This window comes from Staurois parvus, unplaced genomic scaffold (genome assembly GCF_062004578.1).
Source record: "Staurois parvus isolate SC_StPar_1 unplaced genomic scaffold, SC_StPar_1.0 ptg000453l, whole genome shotgun sequence".
Lineage (NCBI taxonomy): Eukaryota > Metazoa > Chordata > Amphibia > Anura > Ranidae > Staurois > Staurois parvus.
The window spans coordinates 434,275-459,838 of record NW_028318249.1 but is presented as its reverse complement, the minus strand read 5'-3'; the positions used below and the strand labels follow the sequence as shown (position 1 = coordinate 459,838).

At 44.4% G+C, this 25,564-nt stretch overlaps 1 protein-coding gene across 2 annotated transcripts in view; it reads right to left on the bottom strand.

Moving 5' to 3' along the window:
• The window catches only part of LOC149453054 (protein EFR3 homolog B), a 374,094-nt gene that overhangs the window by 267,144 nt on the left and 81,386 nt on the right, over nt 1–25,564 (bottom strand). The window contains exon 1 of one of the 2 annotated variants that reach the window (XM_089688740.1): nt 23,433–23,558. The exons of the other annotated variant lie outside the window; for it this stretch is intronic. Within the exon in view, the coding sequence (XP_089544866.1) occupies nt 23,433–23,439 (7 nt within the window). The 5' untranslated portion in view covers nt 23,440–23,558. Of the gene's footprint in view, nt 1–23,432; nt 23,559–25,564 lie in introns of those variants that run through there. 2 annotated transcript variants of the gene reach the window in all.

Sequence of the window (25,564 nt, the reverse complement as noted above, 5' to 3'; positions counted from 1 at the left end):
ACAGTAAACAAATGAGATGGGTTGTAACAATGCACAGCACTGCCCCTTCACAGCGCACATCAGCAGATACGCATTGTACAGAACACAATGAACACCTGCTGGTGTGAATGGGCACTCATAAATAAAACAGATTGCTTCCATGGATGTAAAACAGACAATTCTTTATGATAAATCAACTTCCCTCAACTTGCAAAACAAACAATTAGCAAAGCTGCTGGTGCAACATCACAAGTGTATGAAATCCTCATCCCCGGAATGTTTCCTTCCTCTGCGCTCAGTCAGTGCCGTGTGAGAATGACGCACCATCACCAAGATTTATTTCTGTGAATCCCTTTCATCATCTCCCGCTTCCCGTTTCCTCAAAGTTCTTTTATATATATATATATATATATATATATATATATATATATATATATTGCATATAGACCACAGCGAACCCTTCCTCGATACAATTCTTCACTTTGGAAAGCCCCTTAAAGGAACAGTACATAGGCTTTTGGTCAGTTCTTTTTTTCTTTATTGTTTTAGCTTCTATTGTATTGTTTAAGATAATGTATTATAATTTATTATTATTATACAGGATTTATATAGCGCCAATGGTTTGCTCAGCGCTTTACATTATAGTGGGAGACAATACAGTAACAATACAAGAGGGATTAGAGGGCCCTGCTCCTTGGAGCTTACAATCTAGGAGGGAGGGGTATTTACAGTACAAATAGGTATTTAATGCAATATTATAATAATATGAATAAATAGTAATATGAAAAAATAGCAATATAAATATGTATATTGATATAATATTTAACATTAATATATTTTTTAATTTGATTTAATATTTATTTGTATACTTCATGGCAAGTATACAGAGCCTACTAGGTGTCCTATCTGCACGCTTGTTGGCAGACTGTGTATAATTGACTAGGCCAGGTGGTCAAATCCATTGGGTGTCATCTGATTTCTCTTTTCAGGTCTACTTCACAGCGCAGAAGTAAACCAGCCTTCCCAATTCAGGTGCTCTTTCCACATTGTGGTCAATATTAAATATTCATATGCATTATTTCCTATTGATGTGATATTATTATTATTATAATACAGTATTTATAAAGCGCCAATAGTTCGCTCAGCGCTGTACATTACAAAGGGGGACAGAACATGTGACAGAACAATACCAATACAATGCAAAACATGAGGGGATCGAGGGCCCTGCTCTTTCGAGCTTACAATCTAGGAGGGAGGGGATAGTGGTACAGGAGGAGATAGCTGTGGGGGATGGAGTGGTAGGAAGAGTGGAGGAGATCGGCAAGTTAGCAGGGGGTGGGGTAGGCTTCAAATAATAAAAAATAAAGTTAAGAGGTTCAAATATATATTACTGTATCACCCAATATATGGCTTCCATCCAGTAGCCAAAAAACATGCAGACCAACAAAGAGATTTGTGAAAAGAGATTCACAGGAAAGCGGCTACATTATGGACAGAATGCGATACTTGGAAAAATTTCCAAAAAATTATGCTTTATTAAACATTAATGATATACAAAGGTGTGGTGATGGTAAACCAGGGTGATTGCCCTATTGTCTATCATTAATGTTTAATAAAGCATAATTTTTTGGAAATTTTTCCAAGTATCGCATTCTGTCCATAATGTAGCCGCTTTCCTGTGAATCTCTTTTCACAAATCTCTTTGTTGGTGGGGTAGGCTTCCCTGAAGAGATGGGTTTTCAGGGTGCGCCTAAAGGAGAGGAGAGTAGGTGATAATCTGATGGGTTGGGGCAGGGAGTTCCAGAGGATGGGTGACACCCTGGAGAAGTCCTGGAGGTGGGCATAGGAGGAGGAGACCAGGGAACTAGATATAAGTAAACCTGTAGTTTGTTTATGCAGTTCAAATCGCCAGGCTCACTTTATTCCTTGCCTGTTACCCCCAGTCAGCACCCCCTTTTACTCCACTGCTCAAATCTGACTTTCAGCCTTCTCTTAAATCTTGCATAGCTGGGCTGACATTACTTACTCTGACTTCACTGCACACTGTGAGCTTCTGCAGCAAGTCAGATACAGCCCATCTTATTTCCTGGCTGGAGGACATCCAGCATCATCTAGCTCTTTGTTCTCCAGCCTGACTGCCTCTGGATGTTTTTGGAGGAAAGGCTGAGTGGTCCTGGGCAGGGTCCCACAGTGAAAATTGTAGACAGGGGAAAAAGGAAGGTGTTTAAAACAGTAGGCAGCACTAAGGGGAAATCATTAAAGGACAGGTAAGGGTCCAAAAACACAGACATTTTATATATTTAGACTGGAAATAAAACAGGGCTATCCCACACCCCGGGGGAGATGCGCATGCTGCGTACATCCTGCCATACAAGTGAATGGCTGTATGTGCCCATACTCTTGTAAACACCGATGCTTCAATACTTCAGTGCCTACAACTACATGTATGTCTGATGCATTTCCTGAAAACAAAACTTAACACCCACAGGCAGAGCTTCCACGAATAAAAGAACTAAAATCCAACGAATGAAAAGGGCAAGCCAGGGACAGCTCAGCTGGGCTAGATGGTGCTGGATGTCCTCCAGCCAGGAAATGAGGTGGACTCTATTTATTTTCCTGCAGTTTCTATGAGAAGCTCACAGTGTGCAGTGAAATGAGGGTAAGCAATTTCCGTCCAGGAGAGTCGGTACAACTGCGCAAGAGTGAAGGGAAAGCCAGAGCCCAACTTTAAACAAGCTTTGCTAAAAATAATTCACAGTATTCTGAGCAACTTCATGTATCTATTAAAATATATGTGTATATATAACATCGTCCCCGTAAATACTGCGAAGAGAAGAGCAGACTTTCCAGGCCTGCGTTCCTTAATAGCTGAGGTCTATTACATTACACAGCACATAATTAATATATAATCCCAGTGACCCCGGCTGGTCAATTATTTATCAGCAGCTGGAACACGGCAGTGTTTGATTTTACATTCACAGAGACCCTCCACAATGTAAACACAGCAGACTGTACTTCAGGAGGAAAGAATGAGCGCGGATGGGGTGTCACCCAACATACACGCCAATAGAATTATTATTAGCAGAAAACATTTGAAAGAACACCATTCTGTCCGTAAAGCGGAACCACACTGCACCTGAGCAGCACAAACCAAAAACACAATTTACTTCATTTTTAATATTCAAACCAACCCCCCCCCCCATCCATCAATTCCTCCATGCTTTGTATTGCTGAGAAATCAGTTTGAAAAACACCCCCTGGCATTTCTGGCCATTTTAACCACTTCCAGTCCGGACACTTTCACCCCCTTCCTGTCCAGGCCAATTTTCAGCTTTCAGTGTTATCACACTTTGAATGGTAATTGCGCGGTCATGCAACACTGTACCCATATGAATTTTTTAGAATTTTTTTGAGACAGATAAAGCTTTATTTTGGTGGTATTTATTCACCGCTGGGATTTTTTTTTTTTTTTGCTATATAAATGGAAAAAGTCCAAACATTTTGAAAAAAGTTTTTTTTTTATAAAATTTTGCAAATAATATTTCATCATAAATCTTGGCCAAAATGTATTCAGTTATCTTTTTATAATTTTTAAAAAAATATGTTTTGTTTTGTTTTTTTACATACTGTCACCCTAGCAGTACAGTGTCACCATGGTGACACTGTACTACTTGTGGTGGGTGATGAAGATTTTTTTTTTCTTTACACTGATTGCTTTTACACCCCTAAAGGATGTAAAAGCAATCATTTCTCCTTCTCTCTGGCTGCATTCTTGCAGCCATTGAAAAATGCTGTGTGAGCTGTGATTGGTCACAGCTTGTCACATGGTACAAGGCTGTTGTGAATAGCCTTGTGCCATGTGACCTCTGATCATTCACAGATTTCACATGTAGCAAGCAATGATGTCAGAAGTGACATCTTGCTTACTACTCTGCATGTGTTCACTGATTGGTCAATCAGCGATCACATGATCGGGACCTCACACAGAGGTCCCGTATGACGATCGGCGTTCCACTGCATCCAGAGGACAAGGCGGGCACCGGATCGCGGTGCTGCACGCTCCCAGGGAGCACGCACAGCTTGCAAATGCAGGTGACGTTACTGAACGGCAACCCGCCCCTGGACTGCCACCGTCCTGCCGTTTATAAACAGCGGCCGGACGGGAAGTGGTTAAGTAAGAGTAGATTAATTTACTTCCAGGAATGTGGAATCTATCTGCCCTTAGCTCAGGCAGGCAGGCAGGTGTGCTTAGCTGAGAAAGCCCCTCCTCCCTTCCTGAAGACTCCTGGGGTGTATGACAACATTTGCCTAGGCATGGAAACCAGGAAGTAAATGAAGAAATGTAAAAAAAAAATGAAAACAAGTATAATATACCTCCCTATATATTGACCAATATTAGCAGCATAAAGAATAACAATAGTCAATGTCGATTGCGAGAGTGAAGTTCCACTACAGGACTCGTTCATACCAGCACAGCTGGAGTGACGCTCAATGCAATCACACAGCAATTTTTCCTTATGTGCCATGGCTTCAGTTCACACCAACATGCGTTGGTGTACAATGGAAAAAAACAGGACATTCTGTTTTTGAAGTACGGAATGTGCTGTTTCCAGGCCCATGACCGGGTCACCCTCCAGACAGACCGAGTGCTAAATGCCAGGTTGGGGTTCATCCTATACCCAACTTACTGCACAAATAGAGAAAAAATATAAACTGGTGTCACTTCACAACATTTTTATTTATTTTTGCTGACAAGCTTTATTGATCAAGACAAATGAAGAGTTCCCATCTGCAAACTTCCTCCTCAGATGCATGTCACCTGCCAAGCTGGGCTTACGCGTTCTATTTCCGTACAGAGCGTTTCAGCGCCCTTTAACCACTTGACCTCCAGAAGGTTTTATCCCCTTCTTTAACTGGCAATTGATCGGTCATGCAACACTGTACACAAATTAAATTTATATAATTTTTTCACATAAATAGAGCTTTCTTTTGGTGGTATTTAATCGCCACTGAGTTTTTATTTTTTATTCTATAAATGAAAAAAGACCAAACATTTTGTGAAAAAAAACAATATTTTCTACTTTCCAATAAAAAAATTTAAAAAAAATAAAATTTCTTCACTAATTTAGGCCAAATTATGTTACACTACATGTCTTTGGTAAAATATAAAAAAAAATCCAATAAGTGTATATTAACCTCCCTGGCGGTCTGATTATTTCAGATTTTTGGTGCTGAAAGCGGTACCATTTTTTTGCATGGAAATATGTATTTTTTTTATTGTAGGCTGTAATTTTTAGGAAAAACTCACTGAAATCTGTCCGAACAAGAGTCTAGTAAACATCCCGGGTATGATAAAATTTGAAACACAAAATCATAAATTATAATTTAATAAATAATCATAAAAATAATATAAAAATAATAAAAAATTTAATTCAATAATATAATCAAACCAAAAGCACTGAAATGTGAAATAGAGCGCCAAGTTCGCACATTGCTGAGCTCAGTCGCAAAATCGTTTTCAGTTTCTGATGACGAATTTCCCCCACGAATCATTATCACTCAATTCTGTAAGTGGTTCTGATTTACTATCGCTGTTCTCTAGCTGATCTAAACCGCTTTTGACCTAAAGGGACACTTTTTGGACGCCATGGACATTTCTCAGTTTCCAGGCAGAAAGAACAGACAAAATGCAGGCAGGGCACAGGACAAAGCACTAGGGACAATATGTATGTGAAATTGGTTGAGACAGCAATGTTTTACTGTGTAAAATGAAAAAAAAAAAAAATGACATTTTTTAAAATTTTTAAATTTCCCGCCGCCGCCGGCGCCCGTACGTCCCGACGTCACAGGGACAGGACACAGAAGCCGGATGCCGGCATCGGCCGGAGGAGATGGCCGGGGACGCTGCAGGGGACACATCGTGGGAGCGCAGGGTAAGGTAAGTGAAGAACACATGCCGGAGCAGCGCCGCATGGTATTCCCGAGTGTAGCTCGGGGTTACCGCTTTTGGTACTGAAATGTTACCCCGAGCTACACTCGGGAATACCGCCAGGGAGGTTAATAGGTCTGTGTGAAAGTTATAGCGTCTACAAACTATGGTATATATACTGGAATGTATGCAGCTATGACACTAGACTGGTAATGGCGGTGATCAGCGACTTGTAGTGAGACTGTGATAGTGTGGCGGGCAATCTGGCACTAACTGACTGACACTGACATGAATAGTGACACTAATACAGTGGTCAGTGCTAATATTGTACGCTGTCACTGTACTAATGGCACTGGCTGGGAAGGGATTAAGATCTAGGGGCAATCAAGGGGTTAACTGTGTACCTAACAAGTGTGACATGTGCTGCTTTTACTAAGAGATCTGTTTTTTTTCCTCCCTGCTTAGCAGGGAGATGAAACATCCAGATTGCTGCTCTATGTACAGAGCCCTGTGTTGTTTGAAACATAGAGCTCTATGCTGTGATTGGACACAGCCAGTCAGCAGGTCTTTGTTGTAACATAATTAGGTGAACTCAGAATGAATTAATTACAACTGACTTGTGTTTCTCATAATACGGATTGCAGAACATGGATGGTTCTTGTTTTTCTTTAGTCATCAAACAACAGCAATGACAGGATGAGGCATTTTCACAGGATGCCTCCTGCAGAGAGTGTGAATCCGCCAATACAAATACACCGCGCCCGACACAATGGAGATCACTTTGTTGATCATACACCAATACTGGAGTGTTAACCTAAAACTGTATTAAGAGTCTTACTGGGATAGATCAATGAAGAGTACTAGGACTGGAATAGTTTCCTAGAGAAAATGCAGCTACAGTCTCCCTGGAAAGCTTCTAGACCAGATGCCTAGGTCCCTAATCGCATGATCTTTAGTTAAGGCAAGAAACAGCCAGCCTGAAAACTGACCTTCTGCCTTGACAGACACCAAACACCTAGGTTCTAAGTAACTTCACAGCTTTTATCATTATTAACCTGCAGTCAGTGACTTTGTCAAGGATGAGATGATGTGATCAGTCTGCTGCAAGCAGGAGGAAGCCTTTCCTCAGTCTCATTTAGTGTTCGCTGAGAGAGGCTGCAGCAGGGGCTGATCTCAGTCAGTCATTTCTGAACACAGCGAAGAACTGCACAGGCACCAGGATTCACCATGAATTTTTCAACTCTGAACTGGCACCTCAGTCCAGGAAGTAGAAGCTGACCCTAGATGTCAGAACAAAGATGGCACTGTGCTTTTAGAGAAAAAAACTGTTGATTTTGCATCATGCTTGGCACGCATGCACTTAAGATATGTCTATGATGCTAAATGGTGAGTATTCAATGCTGAGGAAGGTGAAGGAATGGTGAGTATTCAATGCTGAGGAAGGTGAAGGAATGGTGAGTATTCAATGCTAAGGAAGGTGAAGGAATGGTGAGTATTCAATGCTGAGGAAGGTGAAGGAATGGTGAGTATTCAATGCTGAGGAAGGTGAAGGAATGGTGAGTATTCAATGCTGAGGAAGGTGAAGGAATTGTGAGTATTCCCTGACATGGAGGGTGAAGGAACAGTGAGTGTTCACTGCTGAGGAGGGTAAAGGAATGGTGAGTATTCACTGCCAAGAAAGATGAAGGAACAGTGTGTTCACTGCTGAAGTGGGTGAATAAATGGTATTAGCTGCTAAGGAGGAACAGTAAGTATTCTCTGGTGGGGAGGTTAATCGAATGGTGAGTATTCAATGCTGAGGAAGGTGAACGAATGGTGAGTATTCAATACTGAAGAAGATGAAGGAATGGTGAGTATTCAATGTTGAGGAATGTGAAGAAATGGTGAGTATTCAATGCTGAGGAAGGTGAAAGAATGGTGAGTATTCAATGCTAAGGAAGGTGAACGAATGGTGAGTATTCAATACTGAAGAAGGTGAACGAATGGTGAGTATTCAATGCTGCGGAAGGTGAACGAATGATTAGTATTCGCTGTGGAGGAAAGTAAAGGAATGATGAGTATTCAAAGTCGAGGAAGGTGAAGGAATGGTGAGTATTCAATACCATGGAAGGTGAAGGAATGGTGAGTATTCAATACCATGAAAGGTGAAAGAATGGTGAGTATTCAATACCATGGAAGGTGAAGGAATGGTGAGTATTCAATACCATGAAAGGTGAAAGAATGGTGAGTATTCAATACCACGGAAGGTGAAAGAATGGTGAGTATTCAATACCATGGAAGGGGAAAGAATGGTGAGTATTCAATACCACAGAAGATGAGGGAATAGTGAGTATTCAATACCATGGAAGGTGAAAAAATGGTGAGTATTCAATACCATGGAAGGTGAAGGAATAGTGAGTAAATCAATACCACGGAAGGTGAAGGAATGGTGAGTATTCAATACCATGGAAGGTGAAAGAATGGTGAGTATTCAATACCACAGAAGGTGAAGGAATAGTGAGTATTCAATATCACGGAAGGTGAAGGAATGGTGAGTATTCAATACCACGGAAGGTGAAGGAATGGTGAGTATTCAATACCCAGATACCCACGATACCATATACTGTATGTGCATGTTATTTGTTGTTTGTACCTGAACTACAGCCCAGAAACAATAGTGCACATTTTGTTTTTTGGTTTCTGTACCTAAAACACACTGACATTAACTGACATTGATACCAATTAAAAAAAAAAAAAGAATAAAAAATCCTGACCTTTGACCCTGACCCAAACACTAACCCTGCATTGTGGCATTGAACTAGATCAAACCTTGATATAGGTATTTTTTTCTTTATTTTTTATTTTATTTTTTTTAATATTTATTTATCCTTTTTTTTCTCTCTCTCTGCAAGGAGATAGAGAGATACATTGTATCTCTCTTTCCTTTCCATTCAGAGAGAAAAAAAACCAAGGGGGAACGGGCTTGACTTGACTGATCACTGTGATAGCCAATCAGGCTAGGTTCACATCTGTGCGGGTGGTGCCGCTGTGGATCCACACGAAAATCCATGCAGCCGCACCACCCACACAGAGAAATGCGGACCCACGGGCGGGTACCATTAGTTCTAATGGCACGCCGCAGACACTGGAAAATGCAACCGTACTGGGAACCGAGGTTCCCATGTGGGCTGTGTTTTCCAAAGAAGTGCAGGGACTTCTCCCTTGCATGTCACGGGCACGGGAGTCCATTCAAATGAATGGGCTCTGTGCCCGCGCAAAACACAGCCCGCATGGCCGCATATATGTGAACCAGGGGTCAGAGGCTTTCACAGCGATCATGTGACACGGAATCGGGAGTCACAAGTCCCGATCGTTAGAACGGGACCCGGGGCTCTCAGTGACACCCCGGCCTTTGTGCTGGGAGTGCGCTGTGCGGCATACTCCCAGCACAAAGGCAGGTACGCAAATATGCGGCTCCACGGAAAAAAGCCTAGTTCTATGAGGCCACATATTTGTGTGACGTCAGCGGGAAGGGGTTAATATTCACTGTGGAGGAAAGTGAAGGAATGGTGAGTATTCAATGCTGAGCAATGTGAAGGAATGGTAAGTATTTAATACAAAGGAAGGTGAAGGAATGGTGGGTATTGGCTACTGAAAAGGAGGAAGAAATGATGAGCATTGGTTGCAAGGAGGGTGAGGAAATTGTGAATATTCACTGTCAAGGGAATTAACAAATGGAGCTTATTTGCTGCCAAGTATGGTGAAAGAACGGTGAGTATTCACTCCTGAGGATGGTGTTAGCTACTGAGGAGGGTGAAAGAATGGTGAGCACTGGTTGTGAGGAGGGTGAGGAAATAGTGAGTATTCGCTACTGAGGAGGGTGAGAGAATGGTGAGCATTGGCTGCAAGGAGGGTGAACGAATAGTGAGTATTCGCTACTGACGAGGGTGTGAGAATGGTGAGCATTGGCCGCGAGGAGGGTGAGAGGATAGTGAGCATGCGTTACTGACGAGGGTGAAAGAATGGTGAGTATTGGCAGCGAGGAGGGTGAAGGAATAGTGAGTATTCGCTACTGACGAGGGTGAAAGAATGGTGAGCATTGGTTGCGAGGAGGGTGAAGGAAAAGTGAGTATTCGCTACTGACAAGGGTGAGAGAATGGTGAGCATTGGTTGCGAGGAGGGTGAGAGGATAGTGAGTATGCGTTACTGACGAGGGTGAGAGAATGGTGAGCATTGGCTGCAAGGAGGGTGAATGAATAGTGAGTATTCGCTACTGACGAGGGTGAGAGAATGGTGTGCATTGGCTGCAAGGAGGGTGAGAGAATAGTGAGTATTCGCTACTGACGAGGGTGAGAGAATGGTGCGCATTGGCTGCAAGGAGGGTGAGAGAATAGTGAGTATTCGCTACTGACGAGGGTGAGAGAATGGTGCGCATTGGCTGCGAGGAGGGTGAGGGAATAGTGAGTATTCGCTACTGACGAGGGTGAGAGAATGGTGAGCATTGGCTGCGAGGAAGGTGAGGGAATAGTGAGTATTCGCTACTGACGAGGGTGAGAGAATGGTGAGCATTGGCTGCGAGGAAGGTGAGGGAATAGTGAGTATTCGCTACTGAGGAGGGTGAGAGAATGGTGAGCATTGGCTGCAAGGAGGGTGAACGAATAGTGAGTATTCGCTACTGACGAGGGTGTGAGAATGGTGAGCATTGGCCGCGAGGAGGGTGAGAGGATAGTGAGCATGCGTTACTGACGAGGGTGAAAGAATGGTGAGCATTGGCAGCGAGGAGGGTGAAGGAATAGTGAGTATTCGCTACTGACGAGGGTGAAAGAATGGTGAGCATTGGTTGCGAGGAGGGTGAAGGAAAAGTGAGTATTCGCTACTGACAAGGGTGAGAGAATGGTGAGCATTGGTTGCGAGGAGGGTGAGAGGATAGTGAGTATGCGTTACTGACGAGGGTGAGAGAATGGTGAGCATTGGCTGCAAGGAGGGTGAATGAATAGTGAGTATTCGCTACTGACGAGGGTGAGAGAATGGTGTGCATTGGCTGCAAGGAGGGTGAGAGAATAGTGAGTATTCGCTACTGACGAGGGTGAGAGAATGGTGCGCATTGGCTGCAAGGAGGGTGAGAGAATAGTGAGTATTCGCTACTGACGAGGGTGAGAGAATGGTGCGCATTGGCTGCGAGGAGGGTGAGGGAATAGTGAGTATTCGCTACTGACGAGGGTGAGAGAATGGTGAGCATTGGCTGCGAGGAAGGTGAGGGAATAGTGAGTATTCGCTACTGACCGAGAAAAGGACATAAACAGTGTTATCATGCTGAAAACTCTGTTTAGATATATCAGAATAATACACATGATGAATAATGTTTACAAAGCCGGTGGCTTCCTCTTCCAGCCCTCATATATCAGCTGTGTCAGAAAGCCAAACTTCCACTTTACATTTGTCAAAAACACAACCCCAGTTATTGAAGAAACCACTCTGACAAGATCTTTTCAGAAGATGCCAACCAGCTCTTCTATCAATCACTGTCACAACAATTAGGTGATCTTAATCTGTCTTAAACCCTTTCTGCTATAAAATGACATGATCTGCAGCAAACTCTACATCAGCTCTGCACATCGCCGTGACATCTTGTGTTTTTAAGCCAGAACCGTCTGGAGCGCGGCGCAGCATTCAGAGAAAAGCAGGCGACTTGTATTATGGCATGCCACTGCAGAAGGAGCAACAGTGACCTAACACATGACAGTAACTGGGCTACAATCACAGTGGCTTACAAAACAATAAAAGGCAGCTAGAAGAATCAGTTAACTGCTACCACCATCCAGAAGTCACGGCACATAACTGCACTCACCCAGAACCCAGAAATGATATACAGTTGTGTTCAAAATAATAGCAGTCAGACATCACTAACCGGATCAATCACTGTTTTTGGTAGAAATGATATTTCTACATGGCAAATAATTTACTAGCAGGTGTAGTAGAGTAATAGAAATCCAACAGACCCAACAGTCATGACATGCATGCTGCTGATTCTGTGTCATTGAATCACTCATTGAAAGGGGCATGTTCAAAATAATAGCAGTGTGGAGTTCTATTAGTGAGGTCATTCATTCTTTGAAAAACAGGTGCAATTATTGCCCTTATTTAAGGAAGGAAGGCAGCAAATGTTGTACATGCTGGTTACAGTGCATTTCTCTCTGAAATTCTGAGGAAAATGGGTCGTTCCAGACATTGTTCAGAAGAACAGCGTACCTTGATTAAAAAGTTGATTGGAGAGGTGAAAACATATAAAGAAGTGCAGAAAATGATAGGCTGCTCAGCTAAAATGATCGCAAATGCTTTAAAATGGCAACCAAAACCTGAAAGACGTGGAAGAAAGCAAAAAACTACCATTCGAATTGGATAGAAGAATAGCCAAAATGGCGCGGACTCAGCCAACAATCAGCTCCAGGAAGATGAAAGAAGGTGTAAAGTTCCCTGTGAGGACTGTTACAATTAGAAGACGCCTATGTGAAGCCAAGCTATCTGCAAGAAGCCCCCGCAAAGTCCCACTGTTGGAAAAAAGACATGTGCTGAAGAGGTTACAATTTGCCAAAGAGCACATTGACTGGCCTAAAGAGAAATGGCGCAACATTTTGTGGACTGATGAAAGTAAGATTGTTCTTTTTGGGTCTAGTGGCCGGAGACAGTTTGTCAGACGACCCCCAAACACTGAATTCAGGCCACAGTACACTGTGAAGACAGTGAAGCATGGTGGTGCAAGCATCATGATATGGGGATGTTTCTCATACTACGGTGTTGGGCCTATTTATGGCATACCAGGGATCATGGATCAGTTTGAATACATCAGAATACTTGAAGAGGTCATGCTGCCTTATGCTGAAGAGGAAATGTCCTTGAAATGGGTGTTATAACAAGACAACGACCCCAAACACACCAGTAAACGTGCAACATCTTGGTTCCAGACCAACAAGATTGACGTTATGGAGTGGCCAGCCCAATCCCCGGATCTTAATCCAATAGAAAACTTGTGGGGTGACATCAAAAATGCAGTTTCTGAGGCAAAACCAAGAAATAGAGAAGAACTGTGGAATGTAGTCCAATCATCCTGGGCTGGAATACCTGTTCACAGGGGCCAGAAGTTGGGTGACTCCATGCAACACAGATGTACAGCAGTTCTCAGAAACAGTGCGACTACAACCAAATATTCATTAAGTCATTCAAAGGAAAGCAAAATCTTCAAACATTTTTCAGTTTATATAGTGAATGTTTGAGTTTGTAAAGAAGAATACAAAACACTGCTATTTTTTTGAACCGTCTAATATTCACTTTTCTTCAATTTTTTTAGAGGAACAACACAAATTTGATATATCTTTCTTCATGTTTTGATTTGGAATAGAATGTGTCGTGTTCCCAATGCATTTGTGTGTATGGAAATAAAAGCTATTAGAAGAATTTTGAGCTTTATTCACTTTTTTTCAACACACTGCTATTATTTTGAACACAACTGTATATAATGTAATCTGTCAGTAACATCAAGGCCCCATGTACATTGGACATCTATCCCCAGTGCATGAGGATCGAGCGATTAGCTGGGCCAAGAGCACAGGTGCACTGCCGGCAACCAGTCAAACCTTATGAGAGGCAGACAGCTGATGGGGCTGGGTGGTGCACCTAGCTGTACTTACGTTTAGTGTATTATGTGTCCAGGGACAAGTGTCCTAAATGGAAGTACCACTGAGTGCACTACCAGCGTGCACAGGGCCTTTGTTTATACTAGTGCGACCTGTGAATAGAGACGTAGGACAAATCGAAACCCATTTATTTCAATGGCACCTGTTCAAATCACAGCGTCTTTAAAAAAAAGGTTCCTGCACTGCTTTGATGCAACTCTCTTGCGACCTGAGTGCCATAGAGTGTAATAAGTCACATTTAAAGTGGTTGTAAAGGTTCAAGGTTTTTTACCGTCATGCACTCCCCCAAATACTCACCTGAGCCCCGTCTCGAATCAGCGATGTGCACTGGAGTCTCAGCTATCCCGGGACTCCCTTTCCTTATTGGCTGAGACAGCAGCGGGAGCCATTGGCTCCCACTGCTGTGAATCACAGCCAGTCAGCCAATGAGAAGAGAGAGGAGGCAGGGCCGAGCCATGACTCCATGTGTGAATGGACACATGGAGCAGTGGGTGCCCCCATAGTAACCTGCTTACTGTGGGGACACCCAACAGGAGGGAGGGGACAGGAGAGCCTACAGGGGACCCAAAAAGAGGAGGGTTGGGGCTGCTCTGTGCAAAACCACTACACACAGCAGGTTATATATGTTTGTTATCTTTAGAAAACAATTTAAGCCTTTAGTATTGCTTTAAGTCGCATGAAAGCAAAAATGGAAATCACGCCGCTTTAGAGTCGCACTAGTGTGAACCGAGCCTGCACTGCAACTTTTATTTTTCTAAGCCTTCCTATAACATAATCTGATTACCTGTTGATTCTGCCACTTTCATCCACTTCCTGTAACAGAGTGACAACACTGTTTGCTCTGCAGTGAAACTGTACAATAGCACTGTCATCCGGATCTTATATGGACATGTAGTTTTAAATAAACTTTAAAGAGAAACTTCATCCTCCCATGTATTTTCAGGTAACATTTCAAGTTTAATTCCACTTTTAATACTTTGTTTGGGCCAAGCTGGCAAAAACAAACTATTTCCATTACAGAACGATGGTGCCGCTGTGTAGTAGCTTTTGCTACATAGTAAATGGCGCTGTGTTCCAGCAGCAGTATGGGCAACTTCCAGTCTCCTGCCAGAATTAAAGAGTCTGGCTGAGACCTTCTCCACCATTCAGACGTCTTGTATTTTTATCAATAAATATAAGGCTTCCTCTGACTAAGGTGGAAATTGTGATGTCATCCACTCGCCTCTCCACTTCAGCCAATCAGAGGAAACTTTGCATTCATTGATAAAAATACAAGACTTCTCCTGAATGGCACTCAACCCGACACTTTTTAGATGGGAAGTTGCCCATACTGCTGCTGGGACACACCTCTGCTTACTGTATGCTGCTAATGCTACTATAATCCATTATAGCGCACAGAGCAATCGCACTGTTCTGTTATAGAAGTAGTCCTTTGGGCCAGCTTGACTCAAAAATTCGACTTTAGTGGTAAAGTTTCTCTTTATGCAAAATTGCATGTGGTAATAAGTTTACTCCACCAAAGCTGATATTTGTAAACTGCACCTGTGCCCTACACCAGGGGCCTCCATGCTTTCTAAACAAAGGGCCAGTTTACGGTCCTACAGAGTTTAGGGGGGGCTGGATAGTGGCCAGTGGGTGTAGAAAATCCCTCATCAGTGGGAGTAAACAATGCCTCAGGTTTGGTGGCATAAATTACATACTACCTGTGGTCAGTAGGAGGAGGAATAGTGCCCCATCTGGGATATATGTGGAAGGAATGCTGCCCCATCATTGGTATCAATAGAGAGGAATAGTGCCCCATCATTGGTATCAATAGAGAGGAATAGTGCCCCATCATTGGTATCATCTGGAAGAATAGTGCCCTATCATTGGTATCTGTGGGAGGTTTAGTCTCTCAACACTGGTATCAGTGACAGGAATAGTGCCCCATCATTGGTATCAGTGGGAGGAATAGTGCCCCATCATTGGTATCAGTGACAGGAATAGTGCCCCATCATTGGTATCAGTGGGAGGAATAGTGCCCCATCATTGGTATCAGTAGGAGGAATAGTGCCCCATCATTGGTATCAATAGAGAGGAATAGTGCCCCATCATTGGTATCAATAGAGAGGAATAGTGCCCCATCATTGATATCAGTGGGGGGAATAGTGTCCCATCATTGGTATAAGATGGAAGAATAGTGCCCCATCATTGGTATCGGTGGGAGGAATAGTGCCCCATCATTGGTATCAGTGACAGGAATAGTGCCCCATCATTGGTATCAGTGGGAGGAATAGTGCCCCATCATTGGTATCAGTAGGAGGAATAGTGCCCCATCATTGGTATCAATAGAGAGGAATAGTGCCCCATCATTGGTATCAGTGAGAGGAATAGTGCCCCATCATTGGTATCAGTGGGAGGAATAGTGCCCCTTCATTGGTATCAGTGACAGGAATAGTGCCCCATCATTGGTATCAGTGGGAGGAATAGTGCCCCATCATTGGTATCAGTAGGAGGAATAGTGCCCCATCATTGGTATCAATAGAGAGGAATAGTGCCCCATCATTGGTATAAGATGGAAGAATAGTGCCCCATCATTGGTATCAGTGGGAGGAATAGTGTCCCATCATTGGTATCAGTGGGAGGAATAGAGTCCCATCATTGGTATCAGTGGGAGGAATAGTGCCCCATCATTGGTATCAGTGGGAGGAATAGAGTCCCATCATTGGTATCAGTGGGAGGAATAGAGTCCCATCATTGGTATCAGTGGGAGGAATAGAGTCCCATCATTGGTATCAGTGGGAGGAATAGAGTCCCATCATTGGTATCAGTGGGAGGAATAGAGTCCCATCATTGGTATCAGTGGGGGGAATAGAGTCCCATCATTGGTATCAGTGGGAGGAATAGAGTCCCATCATTGGTATCAGTGGGAGGAATAGAGTCCCATCATTGATATCAGTGGGAGGAATAGAGTCCCATCATTGGTATCAGTGGAAGGAATAGAGTCCCATCATTGGTATCAGTGGGAGGAATAGAGTCCCATCATTGGTATCAGTGGGAGGAATAGAGTCCCATCATTGGTATCAGTGGGAGGAATAGAGTCCCATCATTGGTGTCAGTGGGAGGAATAGTGTCCCATCATTGGTGTCAGTGGGAGGAATAGAGTCCCATCATTGGTGTCAGTGGGAGGAATAGTGCCCCATCATTGGTATCAGTGGGAGGAATAGTGCCCCATCATAGGTATCAGCTGGAAGAATAGTGCCCCATCATAGGTATCAGCTGGAAGAATAGTGCCCCATCAATGGTGTCAGTGGGAAGAAAAGTGCCCTATCATTGGTATCAGATGGAGGAGTCATAGTGCCCCATCATTGGTATCAGTGGGAGGACTAGTGTCCCATTGTTGGTGTCAGTGAGAGCAATAGTGCTTCATATCAGCAGGAAGAATAGTACCCCAAGGGCCAGATAAGGGCTAGGAAAAGGCAGCATCTGGCCCCTGGCACGCAGTTTGAAGACCACTGCTAGACTATGGACATAAACCACTGTACTACCACCATATGTTCCTAAACATTTATTTTAAAACAGTGTTCTGTTTTCTGCCAGGCGTGCATGCAATGGGGTTGATTTACTAAAGGCAAATAGACTGTGCACTTTGCAAGTGCTGTTGCTCAAAAGCTTAGTAAATGAGGTGAAGCTTCACTTAGCAAAGAATATTCAATCACATGCAAGAAAAAAATAAGATGAAAAAAACAATTTTGCTTGCACACTGGATGATGGAAGTCAGCAGAGGTATTCCTCATTTAGAAAGCTCTGGAGCAACTGCACTTGCAAAGTGCACAGTCTACTTGCCTGTAGTAAATCAACCCCATTTGCATTAGACAACTCAAATGACAAGCAAAATGCATAGAGTGGCTCTGTGGCTTGTGGTGGCCAAGCAATCACAAATGTAAACACTACAACTGTTTCCATTTGAGAGCCCTCCCCCTTTCCTCTCAAAATGGAGCATTTGTGAAAGAAGATTTTATGAATGAAGTTGGAGGTTTCAGTAATTTCATGACTAATTTGAAGGATCTTTTTGCACCCTTTCACTTGCTTCTCTCCCCTGTATATCTCATCCCCATCCAGTCTCTGTAGTACCTGTATAATAATGCCTTCACCTCCCTTATCCTGCCCATTAAAACCATCACCTCCTTCTCCCTCTGAACAACCTGTACATTAACCCCATGGGGGCCTTTAACACTGCAAGGGTTAATTTTTTCTGGTGCAGAGGAATAGGTATACTTGGCAAATAGCTTGCTAAAAACCCAGTGAGGAGGGAGTTTGGCCGAGCCACGCTATGTGTGTTTATAGACACACACAGCCTGACTCAGACGCAAGCCTGCAACGTCTACTCCCATAACAAGCGGCTTGCTATGGGGGCAGACACAGAAGAGAAGGAGCGAACAGCTCCGGCAGGGGACCCCAGAGGAGGAGGCTTGGGGCCTTTCTCAGTTCACTAGCCTGCTCAGTGCATCCATGTGAGAGCTAACAAACTCAGTGACTGTTTATAAACAGACACTAATTGCAATATAAAAAGCCACAGATGTGGGAAATGACCCTTTAATTGCAATTTTAACCCGTGTGTGTCACCTTGTGTGTCTGTACCAAGGCCAAACATTCCAGGGGATGGAAACATTTGATCCGGGGTATTTGGGTGATTTCTATTATCATTATGATTTAAAAAGGAGCCAAACAACTATGTGATAAATGTCTTCATATGATCCCTACCCATAAATAAAAGACAGCTTTTTGGTATGATCAGTCATATTTCCAATATCAATGCTAACACTTCACGATTTCTGCCAGGGGATGCAAACTTTTGAGCACAGCTGTATCTGGACTTATGTTATAACTCCTAACAACATACAGGGCTGGGAAAGTCCTTCGTGTGTTACTGTGTTGTATAGATCATTCAGATACACAAGGAGAAGGTGATGACACAATGACAGGACAATCGGATTCCCCTGTAAACATATTTCTGCTGACAATCGTTATCTCAAGTAATGTGTTGATATGACAGCATGCATACCAGTCCAGCAGGCAACCTATTATCCACAGACAATGTAATAGCCAGCACTAACTCATTGACACAGAGGCCCCTCTGGGTGACACAGAGGCTTATTATCCACAGACAGTGCAATAGGTAGCAGGGACGCACTGACACTGGGGCCCCTCCAGGTAACAGAGACCTATTATCCACAGACAGTGCAATAGGTAGCAGGGACGCACTGACACTGGGGCCCATCTGGGTAACACAGAGACCTATTATCCACAGACAGTGCAATAGGTAGCAGGGACACACTATCACTGGGGACCCTCCAGGTAACAGAGACCTATTATCCACAGACAGTGCAATAGACAGCAATGGCACACTGACACTGGGGCCCCTCTGGGTAACACAGAGGCGTATTATCCACAGACAGTGCAATAGGTAGCAGGGATGCACTGACACTGGGGCCCCTCTGGGTAACACTGAGACCTATTATCCACAGACAGTGCAATAGGTAGCAGGAACACACTGACACTGGGGCCCCTCTGGGTAACACTGAGACCTATTATCCACAGACAGTGCAATAGGTAGCAGGAACACACTGACACTGGGGCCCCTCTGGGTAACACAGAGGCTTATTATCCACAGACAGTGCAATAGGTAGTAGTGACACACTGACACTGGGGCCCCTCTGGGTAACACAGAGACCTATCCTGTGCTGGTCACTGCACGCCTTCCAAACACTATGGAGACCTTTTAGAAAACTGGAAGAATGCAGGAAATAAATATGCAGCAATCGGCGGTGTACAATAATGCTGTGTGCTAAAAGTCAGGATCCCTAATCTATGCAGTGATCTGTCCAAACCATCATCAGCAATTCTCCCAACTGCATTGTCTTGTTTGGTGTTAGGAGCACAGACATCTCCCCCATAACACTGCAGAAGGGGGTCCCTGAATGATGACACAACATGGAGTGTGGGACCCCACAGGGGATCCCAAACTCAACATAGGACCTATTGACAAGGAAACTGGGTGCTCCAAATCAGTGATTCATAGTAACACAGGGTCCCTCCCACATATCCCAGGTACCTTTCCTGATACCAGGGATACTTCATATTTGGGTGGTTATACCGGGATAATGTCTGCCCCTGCAGGCATCACCCCCCGTAACGTTGTAGAGCCAACAGTCGACTCTCTTGTAATGGCAATTGGAGCGGCTAACTAGCCACTCGACTATTACAAGCAGTGGGAGGAGACATCTCCCCATCCCGCTGCCTTTCGTGGCTTGCTCTGGCTCTCCCGTCCCACTAGGAGACTCGAGAGATCGGCTTTAATCAGCTCTCTGCTATAATAACCCGAAAGCAATGACCTGACATCACTTCCGGATGTAAACGGAACATTTAAAAAAAAATCAAAAGCATTCCAAAACACCAATCTTGATGTTTTGAACGCTTTTAAGGGCAAAGGAGGGATTTGGAGTCTCACTGACCCCAACACCCTCCATAAAGAGTACCTGTCACTGCCTATTGCTGTCGCAAGGATTTTGACATTCAAAAAAATAAATTAAAAGCAACAGTATTATTCATATTAATTAAGTATAATTAAATTGCAACAGCAATTAGCCCCTTGCCTACCGGGCACTTATACCCCCTTCCTGTCCAGGCCAATTTTCAGCTTTCAGTGCTGTCACACTTTGAATGACAATTGCGCAGTCATGCAACATTGTACCCATATGACATTTTAATCATTTTTTTCACACACAAACAGCTTTCTCTTGGTGGTATTTAATCGCCACTGGGTGTTTTATTTTCTGCACTATAAACAAAAAAAGAGCAAAAAATGTGAAAAAATAAGTTTCTTTGTTTCTATTATAAAATTTTGCAAACAGATAATTTTTCTCCTTCACTGATGTGCGTTGATGAGGCTGCACTGATGGGCACTGAGAGGCTGCACTGATGAGGTGACACTGATAGGTAGTATTGATGAGGTGGCACTGATGAGGTGGCACCAATGATGCTCCAGTGATAGGTGGCACTGATGGGCGACACTGACAGGCAGCGCTGACTGATGGCACTGACTGGAGGCACTGATGGGTGGCACTGCAGTGCCCTGATGATCAACGCCGATCTCCTCTGTTGCAACTGCCGGTTATCAGCAGTACTTTCCTCATGCTGTGACAGTGTGAGGAAATGCTACTTATAACTGGCAACTGTATTTATTACTCTGTGATCTCCTGTGTCGTTGGACACAGCTGATCACGTGGTAAAAGGCCGTTGTGATTGGCCTTTTACCTCATCACGTGATCAGCTGTGTCCATAGGAGATCGCTGGGTGCGCAACCGTGGGGGCACGCAGGAGGGTGCGTTCTGGGAGGATGTCATATGACGCCCTCCCAGAACTGGGTAATCGCACTGTAGTCGTCATTCGGGTATAGTGTGGTTACCAAGTGGTTAACACAACAGTGTAAAAAATAAATAATTTATTAAAAAAATAAATAAAGTGCCCTCGTCCCCTCGTGCTCATGCGCACACACACAAACAGCGATTGTCCCAAACGTGGGGTATCACCATGAACACCAGATCATGGGCAGTAATTCAACACCAGACCTCTTCTGTAAATCTAAAGTGGTAACCTGTAAAGGCTTTTAAAGCGTCACCTATGGATAGTACATTTTACAAGGCTTACTAAACTATAGATAGTAAACTTCACAGGCAATTTTAAAGCATGACATGTTTAGTATCTATTCACTCAACGTAACGTAATTTTTTATATTTTACAAAACAAATGCATTATGCATTGTGTTTTTTTGCATTAAGTTTCTTAAAAGTGTATTTTTCCCCCAAGATATTGTGTTTGAAAAACCGCTGCGCAAATACCGTGTGACATACAAAATGGCAAAACTAACCAATTTATTCTCCAGGGCCTCTGCTTTAAAAAAATATGTATAATGTTTGGTGGTTCTTTAAGTAATTTTCTAGCAAAAATACTGATTGTTACATGTAAACAGAAATTGCCAGAAAAGACTTGGTCTGGAAGTGGATATTCTTTGATGGGGCCTACAAACCCTAAAAAGCTAAAATTTCCATTAACCTGGCCGACACTGTTTATTTCATAGCATTACGTGAAACAAGTAGTGATGGTTTCCACACGCGGCTGGCAACATGCTGCATGGTGGAGTTCTGCTCTGGAAAGCATCCCGATCAGTGATGATCCCCCCCCACACTATGTCAGTGGGCACTGATTCAATGCATAGTATGTACAGTACAGATGTACCACACTCTCTGCACTGTCATAGTGCTGCATGGTGCCAAGTGAGCTTCCGGCCAGCAGTGCTCCCTTTCCCTCCTCTGCAATAGTGGGCAGTGGTACACTGCATGGTATGTGCACAACATCATTACCCCACACTGTTTGCATGGGTACAGTTCAGCGAACAACACAGCAGCATCCCATTCAGTGCATTCCTTATCACAATGCTGGACTTTCAATCCCCAAACACAGTGCACAGTAAAGCAAGACTCAACATGTTCCCCTGCCCATCTATACAACCCACATTGTGCACCCCCTCCCCCCTCCACTGTCCACCAAACACAATACTGGACTACCCCTGTAAACAGTGGTAGTCACCCCACACTGTGCACCCCCACTGCCCACCCAGTACAATACTGGACATCCCTGTATACAGTACTATACACCCCACACTGTGCACCCTCACTGCCCACCCAGTACAATACTGGACTCCCCCTGTACAGAGTACTATACACCCCACACTGTGCACCCCAGTACAATACTGGACTCCCCCTGTACAGAGTACTATACACCCCACACTGTGCACCCCAGTACAATACTGGACTCCCCCTGTACAGAGTACTATACACCCCACACTGTGCACCCCCACTGCCCACCCAGTACAATACTGGACTCCCCCTGTACAGAGTACTATACACCCCACACTGTGCACCCCAGTACAATACTGGACTCCCCCTGTACAGAGTACTATACACCCCTCACTGTGCACCCCAGTACAATACTGGACATCCCTGTATACAGTACTATACACCCCTCACTGTGAACCCCACTGCCCACCCAGTACAATACTGGACATCCCTGTATACAGCACTATACACCCCACACTGTGCACCCCCACTGCCCACCCAGTACAATACTGGACTCCCCCTGTATACAGTTCTATACACCCCTCACTGTGAACCCCACTGTCCACCCAGTACAATACTGGACTCCCCCTGTATACAGTACCATACACCCCACACTGTGCACCCCCACTGCCCACCCAGTACAATACTGGACTCCCCCTGTATACAATACTATACACCCCTCACTGTGCACCCCCACTGCCCACCCAGTACAATTATGGACATCCCTGTATACAGTACTATACACCCCACACTGTGCACCCCCACTGCCCACCCAGTACAATACTGGACTCCCCTTGTTTACAGCACTATACACCCCACACTGTGCACCCCCACTGCCCACCCAGCACAATACTGGACTCCCCCTGTATACAGCACTATACACCCCACACTGTGAACCCTCACTGCCCACCCAGCACAATACTGGACTCCCCCTGTATACAGCACAATGCTGGGCTCCCCCTGTATACAGTACTATACACCCCCCACTGTATGTCCTGTGACAATGCTGCCCAGTGCTGGCTCCGTGTACAGTACTGCATTCTTTCCATACACTGGAGCACGGTGCTGCACTCGGTGTACACAGGACAACACTCCCCACACTGGGCATTCATGGCCGGAATGCTTGACATCCTCTGTGTACAATGCAGCCCTCCCCTATACCCACCCCATGTAGACAGGAGGGTGAGAAGCTCTTACCGTACATCTCTGCTCTGTGCTCCGGCCTCCAGCATCAGGGAGGAGGCTGCCAGTGAATGGAGGAGCTGGAGAGGATCATTCAGCTTTGTGGAAGCCAGACTCGTCTCCCCAGAGAGAGAGAGGAGGGGGGAGGACTGGATGGAGGATCCCTCCCACCACTTCTGTCACTCTGACAGCACTCAACCTGTACTCACTGACTGCACCCTGTACTCACTGAATTCACTGCTAATTGTACTCACTGACAGAACTAACTGTACTTACTGTCAGCACTGCTAACTATACTCACCAACAGCACTGCTAACTGTACTCACCGACAGCACTGCTAACTGTACTCACCGACAGCACTGCTAACTGTACTCACCGACAGCACTGCTAACTGTACTCACCGACAGCACTGCTAACTGTACTCACCGACAGCACTGCTAACTGTACTCACCGACAGCACTGCTAACTGAACTCACCGACAGCACTGCTAACTATACTCACCGACAGCACTGCTAACTGTACTCACCGACAGCACTGCTAACTGTACTCACCGACAGCACTGCTAACTGTACTCACCAAGAGCACTGCTAACTGAACTCACCGACAGCACTGCTAACTGTACTCACCGACAGCACTGCTAACTGAACTCAGTGACTGCACTGCTAACTGTACTCACTGACTGCACTGTATCCTGTACTCACAGACAGCACCACTAACTGTACTCAGTGACTGCACTGCTAACTGTACTCACCGACAACACTGCTAATTGTACTCACCGACACCACTGCTAACTGTACTCACTGACAGCACTGCTAACTGTACTCACTGACAGCACTGCTAACTGTACTCACTGACAGCACTGCTAACTGTACTCACTGACAGCACTGCACTCTGTACTCAATTAATTCACTGCTAACTATACTCAATTAATTCACTGCTAACTGTACTCACCGACAGCACCGCTAACTGTACTCACAGCACTGCTAACTGTATTCACTTACAGCACTGCTAACTGTACTCACTGACAGCACTGCACTCTGTACTCACTGACAGCACTGCTAACTGTACTCACTGACAGCACTGCACTCTGTACTCAATTAATTCACTGCTAACTGTACTCACTGACTGCAATGCTAACTGTACAGCCGTGGCCAAATGTTTTGAGAATGACGCATGTATTAATTTACCTGCAAGGAAACGTGCAGTCATTATTGTTTTGCACAAAAAGGGAATCACAGACAAGGATATCGCTACTACTAAGATTGCACCTAAATCAACCATTTATTAGATCATTAAGAACATCAAGGAGAGAGCTTCAATTGTTGTGAAGAAGGCTTCAGGACTTCCAAGAACGTTCAGCAAGCGTCAGGACCGTCTCCTAAAGTTGATCGGGATCGGGGCACCACCAGTGCAGGGCTTGCTCAGGAATGGCAGCAGGAAGGTGTGAGTGTATCTGCACGCTCAGTGAAGACTTTTGGAGGATGGCCTGGTGTCCAGAAGGGCAGAAAAGATGCCACTTCTCTCCAGGAAACACATCAGGGACAGACTGATATTCTGTATAAGGTACAGGGATTGGACTTCCGAGGACTGGGGTAAAGTCATTTTCTCTGATTAATCCTCTTTCCGATTGTTTGGGGCATCCAGAAAAACCTTGTCCGAAGAAGAAAAGTTGAGCGCTACCATCAGTCCTGTGTCATGCCAACAGTAAAGCATCCTGAGACCATTCATGTGTGGGGTTGCTTCTCAGCCAAGGGAGTGGGCTCACTCACAATTTTGCCTAAGAACACAACCATGAATAAAGAATGGTCCAAAAACTTCCTCCGAGAGAAACCTCTCCCAACCATCCAAGGACAGTTTGGTGATGAACAATGCCTTTTCCAGCATGAGGGAGCACCTTACCATAAGGCAAAAGTGATAACTAAGTGGCTTGGGGAACAAAACATCGAAATTTGGGGTTCATAGCCAGGAAACTCCCCAGACCTTTAATCCCACTGAGAACTTGGGGTCAATCCTCAAGAGGCAGGTGAACAAAAAACCTCACAAATTCTGAAAAACTCCAAGCAGTCAGGATGTGGTCCAAAAGGTTGATTGACAGCAGGCCATGGTGAACTGCAGAGGTCTTAAAAAAGAAGGGTCAACCATGCAAA